We start from the raw sequence: 21,664 nt of genomic DNA on the forward strand, positions 1-21,664 counted from the left end.
TTTTTGTGCAGCGCACTGAACTGCTGCGTTTTCTTCTCTCTTTATTCACTGATGAACGGGAAAAACGGATCGAGGACGACCCCCTCTACTGGATCGTGCCATCCCAACGATCAGGGGCGCGGCGCGCGCGCGTCGCGAGCTATGGCCTCGGGATCACATATACCGCGTCCTCAGGCACTACCTTAACTGAAACCGAAAACCCTGCTAACTGAAAGTGCTAAGCCGAAGCGGCAGCTCTAACTGAAACTACTTGTCACGCTAGATTATTAGCTAACATACTCCACTTGTTTAAGCCCCTGCGGGACGCGCGAGCCGATCCATCCAAAAAGATAAACAAAATAAATAAACTAACTATAAGCTTCTGGAAAAAGTCAAGGGCATTTGGTCTAGTGGTATGATTCTCGCTTAGGGTGCGAGAGGTCCCGAGTTCAATTCTCGGAATGCCCCCATTTTTTTCTCTTTTATTTTTTTTTTACCATTTTTACACGTATAGCAGGATATCTTTCATGTACAGTAGCTAGCTAGCGAATTATGGATGTCATGAAAATCAATCTGTGTGAAGTAGCGTTGCATTCAGAGATATAGTCCAGTGTCGGAATCATCTTCTTCCTTGGAGCTTAGTTTACCCACTGCGATCTCCGACGAACCAAGGCGGCCGGCACCGGCATGGCTGCGGTCTGTCAAGACAGCTAGCTCCCACACAAAATTCAACTTTTTTCTTGTTTAAATAAAAATTCAACTTTTCAAGGGCCTCCCCCGTCGCATCAAGTGAGTCACTTTGACTTAGAGCACAGTTAAACATCAGTCTGATAAAAGAGTAAATAAATAAACGACCACACGATCTTCATAAGCATCGATCGGGGCTCGATCATGTGGCAGTAATTAATCCTTCCACAACGCAGAATGACCAACAATATTATTCATGTCTAGTGCCAAAGCATGCATATATGGTTTCTGAATCTAGCTGGAAAAATAGGGTGAACGCCTTATGAATCACAGCAAAAGCTAATTAATTAATGCATACATTCCATGAGAAGAAGAAGAAGAAGAAGAAGAAGAAGAAGAAATCATCAAGCAAAACCACAGTCACACACAACGGCATAGCAACCAGGGATGTATATCTCATTAGAAAAGAAAAACACCTTATATATCATTCAAATGCTTCACCTTCACCGTGACCATCACCAATGCCGTCACCTAGGCACAAACATACTATATAACTTGTCAATAACCAATGCGTAGTTTGATGAAAAGCGACTGATACAAAAATAAAAGGAAAGGGATTACAATCGGAAGACAGTTTAGATGAGCCGCAGCAGGTGCGTACTTACTTTTCGACTTAGAAAGGCTATGCTTCTGTACGAGTAAATTGCACGAAACCACCACTTTGAAGGCTAGGTTTGCAAAAAACACTATGTTACATTTTTTTGCAAAAAACACCATGTCTACCGTATTCTTTTTGCAAATAACACTGATCGGCGGATTTGCCTCTGTTGAGTATGTTTATGACAGATGGGGCCCGTCAGTCAGGCTGATGTGGCACCGCTTAACATCTCACATGTAACGGCGATGTTTGGGACGTTATCCTCTTGTGTGGAGCCCTGTGGGGTCCACCTGTCACTGAAACAAAAAATAAAAAAATCTGGTTCTCGCCTTATCTTCACCAGCTCGCTGCCGCCCGTCCTGCCCCCGTGGTCAACGGCGCATGCCCGGAGGCCCACACCGACGTGCGCCCGACGCCACCACGCGCCGAGCCGTATGGCACAACCCGGCCGATCTGACAAGGGGAGGGAGCAGTGGGCTGGCCACCGACATGGTTGCTTTGTCTCGTGCATCTTGACGGCGACCTCCTCCGAACCAGAGCCACCGTGGTGCTCGAGCAGGGAGTCGTCGTCTCCTTCATCAGCCACGGCGACCACCCTGCTCACTGGCTGCTGCAGCTCCTACGTCGATGGCGGCTCGAACGCAGAGGCAGCGGCACCAGCTCGATTGGAGCGGGGAGAATGGATCTGAGTGCGGAAGTCGCCGGCGGCTCGGTTGCCGTCGCCCGTCCCGACCCCAGCCGAGGCAAGGGCCGCCGTCGCTGTTGCCGCACCGAGGGGGAGGCAGAGGACGCCGCCAGTCCCGCCCCCAGCCGAGGGGCGGCCTTCCGCCACGTGCCAAGGACGCCGTGCATCGCCGGGGTCACCGACCTCATCCAAGTCCCGCCGTCGCTCGCGGCCGTCGCTCGCGGCGGAGGAGCACGAAACCGAGGTACAAAGAGGGCGGCGACTCGATTCTTGCCGGATCTGGGTGAGGGCTGGTTAACGGCGGTGAATTTCGTGGAGCTCAGGGGCAATAGTGATGGGCGGCGGCGGCGCTGCTGGATGTTGCTGGCTCGGGGGGGAGAGAGAAATCAGGATGAAATGCTGACAAGTGGGCCCCATGTCCAGTAAAACGGTTCAACTTAACGGTGTTAGAAATTGGTGCCACATCAGCCTGACTGGCGGGCCCCATTTGTCATAAACATGCTCAGCCGAGGCAAATCCGCCGATCAGTGTTATTTGAAAAAGATTACTGTAGACATGATGTTTTCTGCAAAAAAAATGTATTGTAGTGTTTTTCGCAAACCTAACCTTCAAACTGGTGGTTTTGTGCAATTTACTCCTTCTGTACAAGATTTTGGAATAGCTAAACATAAATGCATTGAACTCGCGAATGGACAGCACTAACTCGTTTTGGTACTCCACAAAATGGCATGCTCGTCCACTTCACAGCAATACGCATGCCATGAATATGTCATTGACAGACTTACAATAGATCGATAGATCCATACAAGCAGTAGTTATTACTCCCTCCGATCCATACTAATTGCCGCTGATTTGATACAACTTTATGCTAAATCAGCGACAATTAATATGGATCGGAAGGAGTAGAGAGCAAGATGGACAGAGGAAAAAGGCCCCCATCAAATAAGCTTATAAAGGTACCTTTCCCAATGCCCGTCAGTCCATCAACAATGCCATTGCCTAGCCACGAACATAATTAGCCAGTATTTTGATGAAAAGCAATTGAAACAGAAGGAAGGGATTATAGGACAGTTTAGATTCAGAAACTACCGTGGGAAAAAGTTACTTGCTTCGGTAACAGATTAGCAGTAGATAAGCAAAAAATTGCACCAAACTCGCAAATACAGGGCATTCATATGTGCTCAGAAATTGACTAACTCATTTTGGTACTCCACATCCACCTTACAAGAGCCCTGAAAGGCTGGACCTGGACCAGAATAGCAGTTCATAGCACTTTCCAGAGCTCACTAACATAGTACTGCCCGACCCCGGCTCCCGTGCGGCCACGCCGGGTCGCACCGGGGCAGCCCCTGCCGGCCGGCTCAAGGCGTCCTCCACACCAAGCTCCTCTCTCCCGCCGCCGCTGCCGGAGGCGTCGCCGGGCAAAGCCCGTGTGGCGTGGCAGCGGCGGTGGATCTCCTCCGCCATAGATCGGATCGAGGCGGCGGCGTTCCGCACCGCCCGTTCAACGGCAGTGCCGCAGGGACGCGGCGGCCAGGATCTGCAACTGCGATGGCGGACGGTCAAGGGCAGCGGGTGGCGGCGGCGGTGGACGCACCCGATCTAGGTCGTTCAGACGGGCAGCCACCCAGGTTGTTGTACCGGCTGCATCTCAACATCCGACGTCAGTTTGCGGGTTCCTGGGCTAGTCCCGCAGCACGAGGAAGCCGGGGTCTCCGGCCCCGAGTGTGGCGGTGGTGGCCTCCTCCTCCGCCGGAGGTGGTCGGCTGGCTGGTTGTGCGCGGCGGTGACCCTCGGCAAGCGGTGGCGGGCGCTGGGCTCTCGGCGGCGCTCCGGCGTGTGCAGGCGGCGGTGGTCCCTGTGCGCGGTCGGCGGCTCCGTCTCTGACCCGGACGACGCGGGGGGTGGCGGCGGCCCGGCGTGGCCGGCGATCTGGATGCGGTGGTGCCGGCGGCTCGCTGATCTGCAGGTGCTCCATGGTTCTGCCTGGTGGTGCTGGTGGTGACGGCGGCCGTGCACGAGAGTTGGATCCCTTCGAACTGATCTGGGTGAAAACTTGCCTTCGGCATCTGCAAAGGCCGGCGGTGGCGGCGCTATCTGCGTCGTTCCCTTCTTGAAGGCATCGCCGTGGAGAAGTTCAAGGCCACTCTCTGCTACCTCCGGGGGAAACCCTAGATCGGATGATCGGATGACGGCGGCGCTCTGGTGTCGTTCCTCCCTTGGGGGGCGTCATTCTTGAAGGTACACACGTGATCGAGGACCAGAGGACGGATTCTTTGGTGGAGCGGTGATTCATCCTACACACTGATGGCGACGGATCTTGACGGCGTGGCGTAGTGCAGATTCGGAGTTCGCTGTGGGAGGATGGACTCGCGCAGGAGGACGACGCTGTCGGGCGTCGTGGTGGCGTCGATGGCAGAGAGACCTGGCACGGTACATGCAACAGTACAGCTCTGAAGATGGATTGGTGGCAGGTGGCTGCGGCGGCCTCATACCCGGCAGGCGTCTTGGTTGAGGAGTGCGCCGGACTGGTAGGTGCCCCACCGGCAGGCGTCCTGGTTGGGACCTCATGTCTTAGATGTTTAGGTTTGGCTGCGATGTCTGTTTGGTATTAGGCCCAGACTATCTGCACCCCTTCATCAATTGGATTTGTGTAGCGACAGTTGTTGCTTAGACGGTGGCTTTAGTCTTGCTGTTGTATGGCTTTGTAAGGTCTTGTGAGAATAATTAATAAAGTGGCCGTATGCATCGCCCAGATGCAGAGGCCGGGGGTCATCCTCCTTTTCTAAAAAAAAATCCACCTCACAACAATACCGATGGAAATTTTCATGTACTAGTCATAAGTTTCCAACTTATACTACTATCTATCCACATAAGAATACCAACTTATGCGTATGGCTGCTAGACAAGAACAATGCCCTTGAGTGATGTTGTCCTTAAAGAGTTCACCCGGAAACAATTGAAATAGCATGCACTAAAACGGTCATTTAAATCTCATGGATTAGCTGAGTTTCATGTGAGTCATCGCATCCATGAAAAGTAAAAAAAAAAAAAGCTCACGCATCTACACTCTGTGCACATTAGACTTTGGACTTTGTGGGTCAGTTTGAATATTTTTGCGAACTTATGAGGTAGGTGCTAGTAGATAAGTTTGTATAAGTTGCTAGAAAAGTCTGGACAATTTAGAATAGCTGGCAAATTTGTGGGTGTATTGTAATAGTGGTCAAGGTCGAATAGCTGGTAAATTCATGGGTGTATCAAACGCCTTTTTATGGCTCCTGTTTTCAGCCTTTTGAACATGGAAAGGAAGGTTTCTGGAATTTCCGAGAATATTGATAGAGGACCTGATGCAACTATGTGAGAAACCTGAAGCTCTGAAAATTGATGCTTGTATGATATCCATCTCTATTACAGCCAGCCATCATTTGCACAAAACATCCAGAAATTGCAAGGGGTCACAGATGAACTCATCAGAAGCATCCTAATCAGAGAAATTAACAAATTCATTCACTCATGCAGATAAAAGCATCAACTTGCTGACAGCATATCCTGCTTACATTCAGTGTTCATCTAGACTAAGGACATGGATTAAAAGGGGGGAACATAAACAGAAGTCTTCCAGCACAAACATCAGTACATAATATAAACCGGAGTCTTAGACCTCAGTGTTGTTCAAACTCAACTTGCTGACACCATATCCTGCTTACATTCATACTAATGCAGACATATCAAACCACATCAGCACAATCTTGAACATCCGCCATCCAACTCCAGGTGTATATAGCCCAAGCAAGACCAAAACAACTAGCAAGCGAGCTCAGATCTGCAGACGTGTATTTAGTTAGAAAACTGAAGCAACTGCAGTTGATGCAATAGGAAATTTCCCTATCCCAATTTCTTAGGAAGGAGGCATGTGCTAAACCGCGGAGTACACCATAACTTAGGAACAAAGGCGCCCAAGCTGCTCATTTTGCAGTTTGGAAGCAATATACACAAAAATTGGCAGACCATAACAGGTGAATCCTATCTTTCCTTGGAAACAGAACATGGTAAATAAGGAGTGCTCACAAATATTAGATTCAGAGCCTTCAAACATCAACTTACAGGTTATGCAACATTCTTGTTTTGAACATCTTCATTCAATTGAATGAATAATGTGTAGTAAGTGCTAAGTATGACTAACGATGTACTCCTACATAAAGTTGCAAGCGCGAAAGCCATTTTCACTCCTAAGATATGGAGCAATAAAAACTAGCTGCCGAAACTAGTGTGTAATCTTTCTTTTTAGTTAGCATTCTCAATCACATACATGGGAGTTAAGCATGCACGCAAAATAAAACCATGAATTGACTAACTGTCCTAGCTAGTTTGACAAGGTAGTCAAGCCCAATAGAACAATAATTAACTTTCTATATAACCATGGGAGTAGAATTCTGAAGCAACTGCGGTTGATGCAATGGGAATATTTCCTATCTGCAAAATTACAGAGTAAAATATAGCTTAAGATGAAAGGCGCAAAAGCTTATTTGTGCTTCCAAATAATCCTAGAGGCATCTTATTGCAGTGAAGCAAGATAAATAAAAAAATAGTAGACCATAACATGTGAACTCTATGCTCTTGAAAAAACAACAAGGTAAAAATAAAGAGCACTCAAACATCAGCTTAAAACCATCAACTGCAGTAGAACAATAATTAATTCTCTATATAACCATGCGAGTAGAACAAGCAAAGTATGCACCCAATGCCAACAGAAAATGAAATAATTAGGCTTACCAGTTGATCAGATAGTTGGTTCTGATAACAGCGGTGGGAAGCTAAAGTATGGGAGGGCACGTCTGGGATTGAAGGTATTCTCCATCTTTGTGCAGACTTTGGTAATTTCATAAGTCTTGACCTCCATTGAGTAGCAATCCACATTCCCGATATGAATACCTTCGGGAGCGCCTCGGAAGAACAAGAATCCCTCAGCTGCACCGATTGTGCAAATGGAATGGTACTGCCCAGGAAGCTGTATGATCTTCTCTAGCTTCCATTGATGTGAATTATTCTTCAGAGAGGTATGGTAGAGGGCAAAGGATCCGTGTTGACTTGCAAGGGAAAACATCTCAAGGGCGCCTTCCCGGCCCATCACAACAGCCATTGGGTGTCGATGGGCAAAGCACTCGTCAGGCAGATCGCTGAGCTCCACATGGTAGCCGGTGAGAAGGTCGACAGTGGAAAACCTCAAAGTGCGGGTGTCCAGCACCATCAAATGGTCACTCCAGCCATAAGGCTTTGTCCAGTAGAAGCAGCAGCGCACGCAGTCAAAACAGGACATGCGTTCCAACGAAGGTGAAATGGGAGGCTCGACCATAGACCATTGCATAGTTGCGGACGGGAGCACAAAGAGGACAAGCTTCGTCATGTATCTTGCTATGCATATCACCTTGAAGGGCTCTTCCTCGCCGTCGTCCCTGGTGTTGGGAGCAAGCACGGGCTCGAATCCATGGAGGCGATCCTGCGGCTGGGCGGCAAGGTCCTCAGGTATGGTTGGAAGCAACACGTATCTGCTGGATAAGGGGTCACAGACGGCGAGGTGGAAGTCGGCAGCGTTGCACCGCTCCCGTTTGGTCCACGTCGGGCGGTCACAGCGTTCTTCGTCACCGAGCTCCCTGGAGTCCATGAGGATGCTTACTCTGGAGCCGTCTTCCGGGTAGCTCCACCTCAGGACCGAACGGGGGTAGAAGGATCTCCAGTCGAGGAGAACGCGGCCGTCGCGGACGTCGCGGGGGCGCCAGCGAGGACCTTCACCGTCGTCTTGGACGCCCGGCGGCACGAAGTAGGAGGAAGAAGAGACGACGGCCGGGACGAAGGAGAAATCCGCGGCGCAGGGGGCGAGGGCGCCGGCGACCGGGGCCGAGGGGTGCGGCGCCTGGGCGGGGTAGAATCCGCCCACGTCCATGAAGCCGAGGAGGGGAGGGCGATGCAGCGTGCGGAAGCGGCGGCGGAAGGCGCGACCTTTGATGACGCAGCGGAAGGATGTGCAGGCGGCGGAAGCGCGGGCGAGCGCGTCCGGGGTGGGCAGGCGGATGAAGATCTCCTCCAGGAGCTCGTCGGGGATGGTCGGCGGCGGCGGCGTGGCCATGGCGGCGGTGCTGGGAGAAGGGGATCGGGGGTTAGGGTTGGGGGTAGTGGCCTAGTGGGAGCGACCAGTGAGGTAGTGAGTGGGACAGTGAGCTCTACGAACCCATTTAGCTCCATGGAATTAAGCTTCAAAAATGTTTGGAAATCAAAATTGAGCTCCATAAATCTGTGTGTTAAATTTCAGCCGTGGGATATATAAAAGGGGCTAAATTCATATGTTAATCTTAATGCACATCATCATGTACATGTGAATGTTTTACCTTTTGGAATCAATCCGGGTACATGGAGAAGCAGATTTGGTGCCGTTATGCTCACGGATCTGCTGAGCAGGCTTTGGAGGTGCTCGAGGGCTTTGTCGCCGAGCACTTGTTTTCTTGGGCATGGGAGCTCTCGCTGCGGCCAGCCTTCCCAGAGATTGAGGAGGGGGATGCATCAGGAGAGGCCGATGCCAATGGCGGGACCCACTTTTTGGTCCGGTTCGGGCCAGGGATCGTGCGAACGCGCACCCTCCCTTCCCCGACACGCCAATTGGCCCGGCCCATTTGCAGGCCTCGACGCCCTTTTTTTTCTTTACTTCTCCTTTTTCATTTTCCATTTTTTTATTTTTTGTTAAAATAATTCGGGATTACAAAAAGGTTCTAAAATTTCAAAAAATTATGAATTGCGAAAAAATATGTTCAAGAAATCTGAAATGTTAGTGGATTAAAAAAATGTTAACATATTTCAAAATTGGTCAAGAACTTCAAAAAAATGTTCACGATTCTGAAAAAATGATCACGATTCTGAAAAAATGTTCATCAATTTTAAAAATCATCAAGAATTAGAAAACATGTCCGCATATTCAAACAATGTTCACGATTTCATATAAAATGTTCAGGACAAAAATGTTCGCGTATTCAAGAAATGTTCGCCAGTTTGAAAAAATGTCCGCGAATTCAGGAAATGTTCATAATTTTTTCAAAATATTTTAAAAAAAATCATAAAAATGTTCACGAGTTTTAGAAAAGTGTTGCCAATTCGGAAAGAGGTTCAAAGTTTCAAAATTGTTTGTGGATTTGTAGAAAATGTTCACGATATTCAAAAAATGATCAATTTTTAAAAAAAGTTCCCAGATTTCATGATGTTTTCACAAACTGGTCATTATTTAAAAAATGTTCACGAATTCTAAAAGAAAAATGAAAACAGAAGAAGAAAGAAAAAAGAATAAGAAAAGAAGGCTAAAGAAAAAAAAGAAAAGAAAAAGAAAAACCCAAAGGAAAAAACATCTGTTCAGGAAGGGTCTAGAACCTTCCCAAAACCAGGTGAGATGAAACCCGGAAAATGGGCTGGCCCCTACCAATACCATCGCTGAGACGGGGTACGCCCGTGGTCTATCTGCAGCGACCTACGTGCCAAATAGGAGCCGCCGCCATTGGCAGGAGGATTGACGTCACGGCGCATGTCGGAGTGGGTTGCATATGGTCTTATCTTGGCCCATACGAAGGGACACGAGATGGGAGGCCTCCAAGAGCAGGTGATATGCACTAGGTATGGTATTGCCTATACATGGGACAACTCGATGTGAAGACTGCATTCTTGCATGGTGATCTAGAGGAGGATATATACATGGAGCAGCCAGAGGGATTCATGATTGCACGCAAGGAACACTTAGTTTGCAAAATGATGAAGAGATTGTATGGCTTGAAGCAAGCTCCTCGGCAGTGGTACAAGAAGTTTGAGTCTTTTATGACTGGACTTGGTTACCATAAAGCACAACCTGATCATTGCGTCTTTATGAAGAGGTACCCCGAGGGTGATTTCATTAGTCTGTTTGTTGTATGTTGATGATATGTTGATTGTTGGAAATGGCACAAAGAGGATTGCTCTCCTCAAGACGTCATTGAGTAAATCATTTGCCATGAAGGATTTAGGACCATCTAAGCAAATACTTGGCATGATGATCTCCCGTGATGGATCAAAGAAGCTGCTTTGGCTCTCATAGAAAAGATACATTGAGAAGGTACTTGAATGGTTCTATATGAAAAATGCAAAAATCTGTTATCTCTCCGCCGACAGGCCATCACAAACTGAATTCCAAACAATGTCCTAAAAGCAAGAACGAGAAAGAAGAAATGAGGAAAGTAACATACCAATCTGTTGCCGGCAGTATGATGTATGCCATGGTATGCACTAGACCTCATATTGCCTATGCAGTTAGAGTTTTCCAGTTCATGAAAAGTCCAGATAAAGCTCACTGGGGAGCTATGAAGTGGCTTCTTAGGTATCTCAAGGCAACTTCTACATCTTGTTTATGCTTTGGAAGCGGTGAACCTTTATTGCAGGACTATACAGATGCAGATTATGCCGCTGACAAGGATCATATGGAGTCCACATCCGGATACCTGATGACTTACACAGGGGGAGTAGTGTCATGGCAATCAAGACTGCAGAAATGTGTTTCCACATCAACTACAAAAGTTGAGTATATAGCAGCGGTTGACGCTGGCAAGGAAGTGTTATGGATGAAGAACTTCTTGCAAGAGCTCAGCACGAAGCAAGAGAAGTAGGTTTTGTTTTGTGACAGTCAAAGTGTTATTCATCTTGCCAAGAATTCAAACTATCACTCTCGAACCAAGCACATTGATGTGGGGTATCATTGGATTCGAGATGTTCTAAGTTCCAAGTTGCAGAAACTTGAGGAGATCCATACCGACGACAATGGTTTGATATGGTGACCAAGATATTGCCAAATGAGAAGCTACAAGCATGTTTCAAGATAGTGTGCCCCCCTCATGAGTTGGAGGAGGAGATTTGTTGGTGCGTAGAAGGGTGATAAGCTTTTTGGGGAGCGCTCTTCGTGACTATTGAACTCTTCATCAGGGACGCCACAAACACCAACGATCACTTCTCAACGACTATTTCTTCCACGACGTCGATAAACTCTTTGACGACATGGGCGAATACACCAACGTGAACGGTTCCTCTGCTACACAGTACATGCTCATTTGTCCATTGTTCAAGATCTTGCTATAGTTTCTTGTTCTAGCTATTGTTTTAAACATGTTGTGTTTGAATTCACAACTTCAGAAGCTATTTGCATAATCTCTGTTAGATTGCATGATTTGTTCTATCTCTGTTATTATAGTCATGCTTTATCTTCTATTTCTGTGGATTAAATCATTTGTTAAATTGATCATATTTTCAACAGTCCAAAAACCTTATTATAAGCACTTTACCCCGAGTGGTTTTGCTACATCCATGAGGCCTCCTATTTTTGAGGGTGTGCACTATAAGGGGTGGCGTGTGAGATCAGTTTTACAATTTCAAACCATGAGCTGTTATGACGCCACACTTGGCAAACCTAAAAGAGATCTTGATCCTCAACAGGAACAAGCTTTTCAGAAAACTGATAACCGGTTTAAGGCTACTCACGTGAGTGTTCTTGGTGAGAACATAGTTGATGTTTATGCATCATTTGATAATGGCAAAGATTTTTGGGACGCACTCGAGGCCATGTTTGGGGTCTCGGATGCCGACACTGAGTTGTATATCATGGAACAATTTTATGGCTACAGGATGACTGATGAACGTTCCGTGGTTGAGCAAGATCACGAGATACAATCATTTGTTAGAGAACTTGAGTACTTCAATTATATGTTACACGACAAGTTTGTTTACGGAGGCATTATCACCAAGCTTCCTCCCTTCTGGAGGAACTTTGCTACCTCTCTGAAACATAAAAGACAGGAGTTTCCATTTCGGATCTCATTGGTACTCTTGATGTGGAAGAAAATGTGAGATCAAAAGACACACGTGCTCGAGGTATTGAGAGAGGTTCTAGTGCCAATATGGTATAGAAGAAAAACTTACAACCCCATAAGCTCAAGAAGACAAAAATCAATTGCGGACCCCACTCCACGCCGTCCATCAACAATGTCACACAGCGACGTCGGGGCGGAGGCTGCCTAGGCAATGTGGCGTCGATCTCGCCGGAGCGGCGTATATCCAACGGGAGGCGGCTCAGACGAGGTCACCGGGCGGCCGGGGAGAGGCGACCAACGACCGAGGAGATGGAGCATGAGAGCGGGTGTCTGGAGGCCGTGGGGATCCAGATCTTGCAACAAGCTAGTTATTGTGGGGCAAAAATTGCAAGAATGCTCCAGTTGCAAAGCTAGACTGTGGAAAAAGGATACTTCCAAACCATCTAATTAAAGGTGATGGATGGGCGCACAAAGATGTACATGTATAGTAGAATTTTGTTCAAGTCCAGCTAATTTTTTTTTTTGGTTCATGTAGCTAGCGACTCAGATGTCATGAAAATCAATCTCTGTGAAGTAGCATTGCATTCAGAGATGATACTGTTCTCTTCAAGGAGACGAGGCTCTTAGTACTCCTGTCCAATGCTGGTGGAATCGTCTTCTTTCCTAGACCTTGATTTATTTGCTAGCTAGCTGCAATGCAATCTCCCACGAACCGCTTGGTCTGGTGGAATAAGATCCGTCGTTAGGAAAGTTTCACATGAAAGGGCATTTGGTCTAGTGGTATGATTCTCGCTTAGGGTGCGAGAGTTTCCGAGTTCAATTATCAGAACGCCCCCATTTTTATATTTCTCTCTATTCTTTTTTACCGTCTTTACATATAGTAGATTTAGTTTTACCATTCTTACATGTACATCGAAATTTCTAGCATGTAGCTAGCGATCAAATGTCATGAAAACCAATATATGTGAACTACTATTTAATTCAGAAATATATACTATTCTCTTCCGATCTGTGTGAATCGAACAGATGTAAAGAAAAAGAACAGGTGTATACAGTTACTGTCTATCAAGCTGGAAAAATATTGTTGGACGCCTTAACAATCAGAGTAATGGCATGGAGTTGGACGCCTTAGCATTGCTCATACATTATCTGTTGCAGATGGAGCCACACAACCCTGGGGACTGAACCTCCGGCGACGGAAAATAATGGCATGGAGTTGATGCAAGAAGATATAGAACCGCCACTGGCGGAAAGTAGCGACGTTGATCCACTGCATGAGAGGACTCTCTGAATGAAACCTACAAAAACAAAGCTGATTTAAGTTCATACCATACCTTGATGAACCTGACGTAGCTGTTCTTAGCTCTAAGTTTACACACATCTAAGTTCCATGGGAATAAAATAGAAGCTCCCGAAGAAAAAACAGAAATTGTTAGTAAACACTAGTTTTGGGACTAATTCCCTCTAGCCTTTGTGCACATTAGTTTTCGGACTTCGTAGGTTAGTATGAATGTTTCCCAGACCAGTGATGCTCCCTTGGCTCCAAAAGAGGGGGAGAAGCCTGGAGATGGAGGTGAGAAGGGTGGAAGCAAACCAAGCAAAGTGGAGCTGTCGGACGAGCAGAAGGCATGCATGGAGGCTAACCGGATCAAGGTGCTGGAGAAGGCGGCAGTAGCTCGCGCTCGCGCATCCCACTCGCAGCCTGCTACCGAAACTACCATGACATAGGCTGAGTCAATCTGCCTTGGATGTTAGGCTGTGTAGCATACCATGTTGGGTTTTATTCAAGGGTCAAGATAGTGTTTTTTGAACTTGACTGCAAAAGGCTCCAGGGAACGTGCTCTTTGCTTCAGTGATTGATTGTTTGTAGAAAAGGTTGCGGAAGTTGGTTTACTTGGTGCTGGTGTGGGCAAGCTAAATCTAGTGCCCATTGTGACTCAAATCTACCTTGGTGCTTGTGTTTGTAGCCTTTTGAACATGGAGTTTCTATGCATATCGACATAGGACCTGACTATTCACCTCAAATTTGAGTGCATTTGTGTGATAAACGTGATGCTCTGAAATTTCTGCAAAAGAAGGTTTCTGGAATTCGGATGCTCCGAAAGTTGATGCTTTCAGGCATCAGGTTTGCATGATACCAGCCTCTGGTTCTATGTAATGGGACCATCTGTTTGCACAGAGCGCTAACAAAAGCATCCATGCTCAGTGCTAGAGATGAACAAACCCATCCACTCATCTAGAGAAAATCTAGTACTGGCACATGAGAATATAACCAAAGTCAGCACCACTAGCCTAGCCAATCTTCCAACACAAACAACAATACCAGTCTTAGACGTCATTGTCAGGCAAAGTCAACTTGCTGATACCATATCCTGCTTACATACATATGACACTTAACACGGACATATCAAACTACATCAGCACCATCTTGAACATCCGCCATCCTACTCCAGATGTATGGTTCAGGTCCAAGCAAGATCAAGGCCAGCGAGCTCAGAGCTGCATACATGTATTTAGTTAGAAATTGTAAGCAACTGCAGTTGATGAGACGGGGGTCTTTCCCATCCCATTTTCTTAGGAAGGAGGCATGTGCTAAATGGCAGAGTAGTACAATATAGCTCAAGAACAAAGGGGCGCAAGCTGCCGTAGTATATTGCAGATTGGAATCAATATACACAAAAACTTAGCAGACCATAACAGACGAACAATCTCTATTCTTGAAAACATAACGGTAAATCGAGTGCTCATAAATACAAGACTCAAGGCCTTCAAACATCAACTCACTGGTTATGCAACATTCTTATTTTTGAACATTGCCGTTGAATTAAATGAACAATATGTAGTAAGTGCTAAGTATGACTAACAATGTACTTACTACACAAAGATGCAAGCGTGAAAGCCATTATCTCCTAAGATATGGAGCAACAAAGATTAGCTTTCCAAACAAGTGTGTAATAATCTCTCTTTTCAATTAACCTTCTCAAGCACATACAGTTGTTAAACATGCATGCAGAATCAAACCATGACCTGTCCTAGCTAGTTTGAAAAGGTAGTCAAGCCGAATAGAACAGTAATAAATTTTCTATATAACCATGGGAGTAGAAATTTGAAGCAACTGCTCAGTTGATGCAATGAGAATCTTTCCTATCTGCTAAATTGCAGAGTACAACACAGCTTAAGAACAAAGGCGCACAAGCTGTTTATTCGTGCTTCCCAAGAAACCCAGAGCCATCTTATTGCAGTTTGGAAGCAATATAAATAAATAAAAATAGCAGATCATAACATGTGAACTCTATGCTTTTGAAAACACAACATGGCAAATAAATAGTACTCAAATATCAGCTTACAGGTTGTGCAACGTTCTTGTTTTGAACACCATCGTTCTGTTGAATGAATGATGTGAAATTGCTAAGTATGACCAAAGATGTACTCCCACTGTAAACTAATATAAGATGTCTAAGATCGCTAAATATAAAGAAGCAAGCGTGAAAGCCATTTTCTCTCATAAGATATGGGGCAAAAGATATTAGCTTTCCAAAGTAGTATGTAATCTTTTTTTCACTAACCTTGTCAATCACAAACAATTATTAAATATGTGTGCAGAATAAAACCATGAATTGACTACCTCTCCTAGCTAGTTTGACGAGGCAGTCAAGCCCAATAGAACAATAATTAATTCTCTATATAACCATGCGAGTAGAGCAAGCAAAGCATGCACCCAATGGCAACATAAAGTGAAATAATTAGGCTTACCAGTTGATCAGATAGTTGGTTCCGATAACAGCGGTGGGAAGCTAAAGTATGGGAGGGTACACGTGCGGTTGAAGTACTTCTCCGTCTTTGTACAGACTTTGGTAATTCCATATGTATTGACCTCCATTGAGTAGCAATCCACGTTGACATTCTCAACAGGAATATCTTCTAGAGTGCCTCGGAAGAACAAGAATCCCTCAGCCGCACCCACTGTGGAAATGGAATAGTCATGATATTGTCGAGGCAGCTGTATGACCTTCTCAAGCTTCCATTCCTGCGAATTATTCTGCAGAGAGGTATGATAGAGGGCAAAGGATCCGTGTTGACGGACAAGAGAAAACATCTCAAGGGTTCCTTCTCGGCCCAAAACAACAGCATTTGGGCGCCGACGATCAAAGCTCTGGTCAGGCAGACCTCTGAGCTCCATATGGTAACCGGTGAGAAGGTCGACAGTGGAAAACCTCATGGTGCGTGTGTCCAGCACCATCAAATGGTCACTCCATCGATAAGGCTCTGTCCAGTAGAAGCATCCGCGCACGCAGTCAAAACAGGACATGTGCTCCAAAGAAGGGGAAATGGGAGGCTCGACCATAGACCACTGCATAGTTGTGGACGGGAAGACAAAGAGGACGAGCTTTGTGTGGTATTTTGCTATGCATATCACCTTGAAGTGTTCCTCCTCGCCGTCCTCGCTGGTGTTGGGAGCGAGCACAGGCTCGAATTCCCGAAGGTAATCTTGCGGCTGGACGGCGAGCTCCTCGGGTATGGTTGGAAGCAGCACGGATCTGCTGGACAGGGGGTCACAGACGGCGAGGTGGAACTCGGCAGCGTTGCACCGCTCCCGTTCAGTCCAGGTGGGGCGGTCACGCGGGGCGAGCTCACCGAAATCCATGAGGATGCTTACTTCGTAGCCGTCTTCCATGTAGCAGCATATGCGCATGGCGCGTGGGTGGAGGGAGACCCAATCGAGGAGGACGCGGCCGTCGCGGACGTCGCGGGGGCGCCAGCGGGGGCCTTCCCCATCGGCTTGGACACCTCGCGGGATGTAGGAGGCAGAAGAAACGACGGCCGGGACGAAGGAGAAATCGGCGGCGCAGGGGGCGAGGGCGCCGGTGAGCGGAGCGGAGGGGTGCGGCGCCTGGGCGGGGTGGAATCCGGCTGCGTCCATGAAGCCGAGGAGGGGAGGCCGGTGCAGCGCGCGGAAGCGGCGGCGGAAGGCGCGGCCTTTGATGACGCGACGGAAGGAGGTGCAGGCGGCGGAGGCGCGGGCGACCGCGTCCGGGGTGGGCAGGCGGAGGAAGATCTCCTCCAGGAGGTCGTCGGGGATGGGGATGGAGACCAGCGGCGGCGGCGGCGACGCCATGGCGGCCGCGGTGGAGAAAGGGGATCGAGGGTTTGGGATGCTGGGAGCGACGAGTGAGCGAGTGGGGAGTGTGGGCTGTACGACACCTCCTACGAAGCCAGGAAAATTGTACTAGTTTAGTAAATCTTCAAAACATTTGAAATGAAATTGTACTAGTTTTCTTTTTGCGAAATAATGAAATTGTAATTTAAAGCCTCCTTTTTACATTAAAAAAACTCATTTCAAGTTTGTTTACACACTATATCTCCGCTAAAGTGAAATCTCATTAAAAATATACTTACACATTTGAACTGTAAAGTGTAGTTTAAAGCCTCATAATTAATTCTCGGCTCCATAAAAGTTAGTTTGACATAAAACATTCCGTTACGGGCGGAACCCTAAATCGTAATGTCGCCTCCACTCCTACCCCCACCACTCCCCTTGTCGCCAAATGGGACGATATTGGGCTAAGACCCTGCGGCGGGGCTTTTTTCCGTTCCCGTCAGCGGGAGCTTGTGGTGGGGGAGGCTTGACCCCCTTTGGTTGCACGGTGCGGCGTCCTCTGGTGACTCGACGGCTTCCCTAGTAGCGGTTTTGGTGGGTGGTTGCTTTTGCGTCCGTCTACTTGGAGTTGCAGTATCGGCAGCCTACAAGGGCCTCGACCTGATGTGCTCGCTAACGTGTTGAGCTCGCCATCACGCATCAACATCATGTCAGCCTTTGGTGGTGGTTTCTGCGGTAGCGTAGCCATAGTGAGATGGTAAATCCGACTGAGTTCCGGCTAGATCCTGCTTATTAGCAGATGACATGCACCGGTGCCTCCGTTAGCTACCTGGCGGTGGGTGGTCTACGATGCTGCCCGCTGCTGTTGCTGGCGTTCAGGTGCAAAGGTGGTCTCTCTATGGTGATGGTATGGTCATCACGTAGGGTTGTGCGGGCCAACGTTGGACAGATGCGTGAGGTTGGTAGTCGAGATTCTCTAGGAGAAAGCCCGCCTGGATCTTATCGGCGGTAGTGGTGGTGGCCGCCAGGTTCGCTATTGGAAGTGCATTTATTCCTGAATGGTGTTTTGGTGTGATGACAATATGGTTAATAAAACTAATGATGGTTGCTAAAGTTTATATCAGTTCCTTGGTTCCTCGAAGGTTATTTTGAAGGAGATGGTTGCCCCCCCTCTTCATAAAAAGGAAAAGGCGCCGTTCATCAACAACACATAGTTAAGAGGGGTCGAGATGCTTGAATGAAGAGTATAAGATCTTGCTAAACTTGTACACCATGAACCCTATACCTACCACCTGAAAATATCTACAAAACCCATCACCTAAGTGTCCATGATCAACCTACCCAGTTCCCACGTGGTCCAGCGTTCGCTCTCTGGACACCCGGTGCACATGGTCCTCCTGTACACATGTGTGCACGGGGCAAAATAAAGTGCATTTCATTTTCACTGGTACAAATGGAGCACTTGTAGCAGGGTTGTTTGACTAGTGAAAAAAAGGAATTATCATCTAAAAAGTTAAGGGATTAAAGACAGTATTTATTATCGGCTTTAGAGTTATAGCAATATCAAATGAGATTAAACTACCGATGAGAGATTGTAACTAGCACCGAGGTTCCAATGTTTCAAATGTAACTGTCAACCAAGTTACTTGTTTGACATATAAGTTGGTCCAAGGATAATTTTTCAAATGCTAGCTTGATTTAGAATTTTAAAATACAAGATAATTTTTATTTGAATTCATGGTCAATATTTTTTCCATACACACTTTTAACATTTTCAAATGGTTGGTTAATATTTTTAATATACGGTCAACATTTTTTCTATACACATTCAACAATTTCAAATGCTTGATTAACATTTTATCAAATACAATTCTAATTTTTTTAATACATGGTCAACATTTTTTTATACACACTTAACATTTTCAAATGCTTGATTAACATTTTCAGATACAATATAAAAAAATTTAAAATTCTTGAGTAACATTTTTTTAAATGCATGGTCAACATTTTTCACACATTGTACTTTTTGTGTGTATATTTCTTGTATACATGAGAAACATTTTCTCTATACGCATTTAATAATTTTCAATTGCCTTGTTAACATTTTTTAAATCTTTTACGTAAAGTATTATTTGTAATATGTTTATTTAGAATATTTGGAAGTACAAATAAACAAAAATATAAAAGGAAAGCAAAAAAAAATGTTTAAAAACAAGAAACGAGGCTATGGCCTCCCGCGCGCCTGGGCCGACCATCTCGCGCCTCTTCAGGTGAAGCTTCCCTCCTCGGTCTCGCTAGAATCTAGGTATAGCATCTAAAAAAAAGCAGCGGATGTCTGAGTTTGTGTCTTTCTGTCAGGCGGAGGACCTTGCCAATCTGATCAAGCTTTATGTGCGCAAGGTTTTCAACTTGCTGGACGCATCACTCTTCGTCTATCTCCAGGGCTCCGACACGGTATACTTGCTGCTTTATGTCGACAACCTCATCCTGCCAGCATGTATGGCTGGTCTTCTCAGTCAGCTCACTGCCCGTCTCCGTGCTGAGTTCGCCATCAAGGACTTGGATCCTTTGCACTACTTCCTCAGTGTTGAGGTGGTGCGACGTCCGGATGGCTTCTTTCTTCACCAGCGGAAGTACGCTCATGAGCTCCTGGATCATGCTGGTATGCTTAACTGCAAGCCCGTCGCTACACCTGTTGATACGAAGGCCAAACTCTCTGTCACGGATGGTTCTCCTACTTCGGATGCTGCCTTTTACCGGTCTATTGTTGGATCTCTTCAGTACCTCATTCCGACTCGACCGGAGATCCAGTATGCCGTCCAGCAAATGGGTCTCCACATGCATGCTCCTCAGGACATTCATTGAGCCGCTGTCAAGCGGATTCTCCGCTATGTTTGTGGCACTATGAACCTCGGCGCCCCGCTTCACGCCTCCACCGACACCGTCCTCACCGCCTACTTCGATGCTGACTAGGCGGGCTGCTCCGACACTCGTCGCTCCACCTCGGGCTACTGTGTCTTCCTTGGACCCTCGCTCATCTCGTGGTCGTCCAAGCGGCAGCCGATGGTCTCTCGATCCAGTGCTGAGGCTGAGTATCGTGTTGTGGCCAACGTCGTCGCCGAGTGCTCATGGCTTCGCCAGCTGCTTCGGGAGCTCTCATGTCCTGTCGACCGTGCTACGGTGGTCTACTGCGACAACGTCTCCGCGGTCTACCTCTCCGCCAACCCGGTTCATCATCGTCGGTCCAAGCATATTGAGTTAGATATTCATTTTGTTCGGGAACATGTGGCTCTTGGCCATGTTCGTGTTCTACACGTTCCTACTTCCCAATAATTTGCAGATATCATGACCAAGGGCTTGCCTACGGCGTCATTTGAGGAGTTCTTGTCCAGTCTTTGCGTCAGCAACGGTGCCGCTTCGACTGCGCGCGGGAGGGGGGGGGGGGGGTGTTAAATATATGTATTGTGCATATTGTGTATTACGCCCACCCCCTAGTTTCCTTGTATAGTTGAGGTCGTGGTCCACCGTTGTATATCATATATACGTGCGATTGCACGTGAGTAATACATCGTGCAATTCTCATATCATACACCATAAACCTATGTTTTGTTCCCTGGCATTGTCCTTAATTTTTCCAGAGATGCATTTCTGAACTGCAACAGGGTTGCTAGAGCCTAGAGGGGGAGATCCTACTTAACTGCATGAACCGCCAGTGGAAGAAGAGTCATACCCGAGGGAGAACCTGGTCTGAGACCTTTGTTTTCTTTACAGTGCACACGTCGCAAATCTTTCGGCATTTAATTTAGAAGTGCGCGTTCCTGGATCCCTAATCTGTATTTCAGACATTCCAGTGATAGCAATTGTTCATTATCCGTTGCAGATGGAACCACACAGGAAGACCCAATCCTTGGGGCTAACCTCCGTCGATGGACTATCATAGTATCATGTCATGGGGTTTGTGCAAGAAGATATAGATCCACCAATGGTGGAAAGTAACGACATGGACCCCATGCAAGAGGATTTGCTGACCGAAATCTACCAAAACACACCTGGAAGTTGGGGCCTCGTAGGGATGCCTCCTCTCCCATCGTCCTGCCATGCGCGTAAGTAGGATCACAACCGATCACGACCAACGGTGGGCAGCAATGCAAGATTGCCCCAGAGTCGACCAACTTGATGCTCTCCCTATTAACCACCAATCCTTCTATGCTTGACCGAATATACCAAATACTGGAACAGTATACATTATTAAATTCATCACGAATTTTATTTTATAAAAATATATTTACTGCCTAGGAATAATAATGGAGGGCATTTGGTCTAGTGGTAGGATTCTCGCTTAGGGTGCGAGAGGTCCCGAGTTCAATTCTCGGAATGCCCCTCTTTTTTCCATGTAGCCACCGAAGTATGGATGGCATGAAAACCAATCGATCTGGGCCCTGGCCAGCAATATTAGTAACGTGTAATGCCAAAACATATATAGTTTCTGAATATAGCAAAAACAAAACCACCTCATATTTCATCCAATGCTTCACCTTCACAGTGCACATCACCAATGCCGTTCCATAGTCACAAACATATATAACTAGTTAGTAACCAACAATTATTCTGATGAAAAGCAATCGATACAAGAAGGGAGGGTTGCAAAAGTTAATCGCCGTGGCACTAGATTGTGAGTAGATAAACAAAAATTA

General features: G+C 46.8%; 2 protein-coding genes and 2 non-coding genes across 4 annotated transcripts; 2 read left to right on the plus strand and 2 right to left on the minus strand.

The window, feature by feature from the left end:
- Positions 1–375: 375 nt before the first annotated feature.
- On the plus strand, positions 376–447 carry TRNAP-AGG (transfer RNA proline (anticodon AGG)). Its single transcript has one exon. It is a non-coding gene; the product is annotated as a tRNA-Pro (tRNA).
- Positions 448–5,481: 5,034 nt separating this feature from the next.
- Positions 5,482–8,203, minus strand: LOC123165917 (uncharacterized). Its single transcript, XM_044583669.1, has 2 exons — positions 6,783–8,203; positions 5,482–5,832 (listed from the first exon to the last, which is right to left on the minus strand). The coding sequence occupies exon 1, from the start codon at positions 8,131–8,133 to the stop codon at positions 6,790–6,792; it is 1,344 nt and encodes a 447-aa protein (XP_044439604.1). The 5' UTR covers positions 8,134–8,203; the 3' UTR covers positions 5,482–5,832; positions 6,783–6,789.
- Positions 8,204–14,078: 5,875 nt separating this feature from the next.
- Positions 14,079–17,071, minus strand: LOC123165918 (uncharacterized). The gene is made up of 2 exons (XM_044583670.1): positions 15,626–17,071; positions 14,079–14,371 (listed from the first exon to the last, which is right to left on the minus strand). The coding sequence occupies exon 1, from the start codon at positions 16,986–16,988 to the stop codon at positions 15,633–15,635; it is 1,356 nt and encodes a 451-aa protein (XP_044439605.1). The 5' UTR covers positions 16,989–17,071; the 3' UTR covers positions 14,079–14,371; positions 15,626–15,632.
- A 4,208-nt stretch (positions 17,072–21,279) lies between these two features.
- Positions 21,280–21,351, plus strand: TRNAP-AGG (transfer RNA proline (anticodon AGG)). Its single transcript has one exon. It is a non-coding gene; the product is annotated as a tRNA-Pro (tRNA).
- Positions 21,352–21,664: the final 313 nt, after the last annotated feature.

The sequence above is a fragment of the Triticum aestivum genome, chromosome 7D (genome assembly GCF_018294505.1).
Source record: "Triticum aestivum cultivar Chinese Spring chromosome 7D, IWGSC CS RefSeq v2.1, whole genome shotgun sequence".
In the NCBI taxonomy this organism is placed as follows: Eukaryota; Viridiplantae; Streptophyta; class Magnoliopsida; order Poales; family Poaceae; genus Triticum; species Triticum aestivum.

Excerpts from the sequence above, each read along its gene's own strand:
- LOC123165918 (XM_044583670.1), bottom strand. The coding sequence starts at position 16,988 with ATGGCGTCGCCGCCGCCGCCGCTGGTCTCCATCCCCATCCCCGACGAC.
- LOC123165917 (XM_044583669.1), bottom strand. The coding sequence starts at position 8,133 with ATGGCCACGCCGCCGCCGCCGACCATCCCCGACGAGCTCCTGGAGGAG.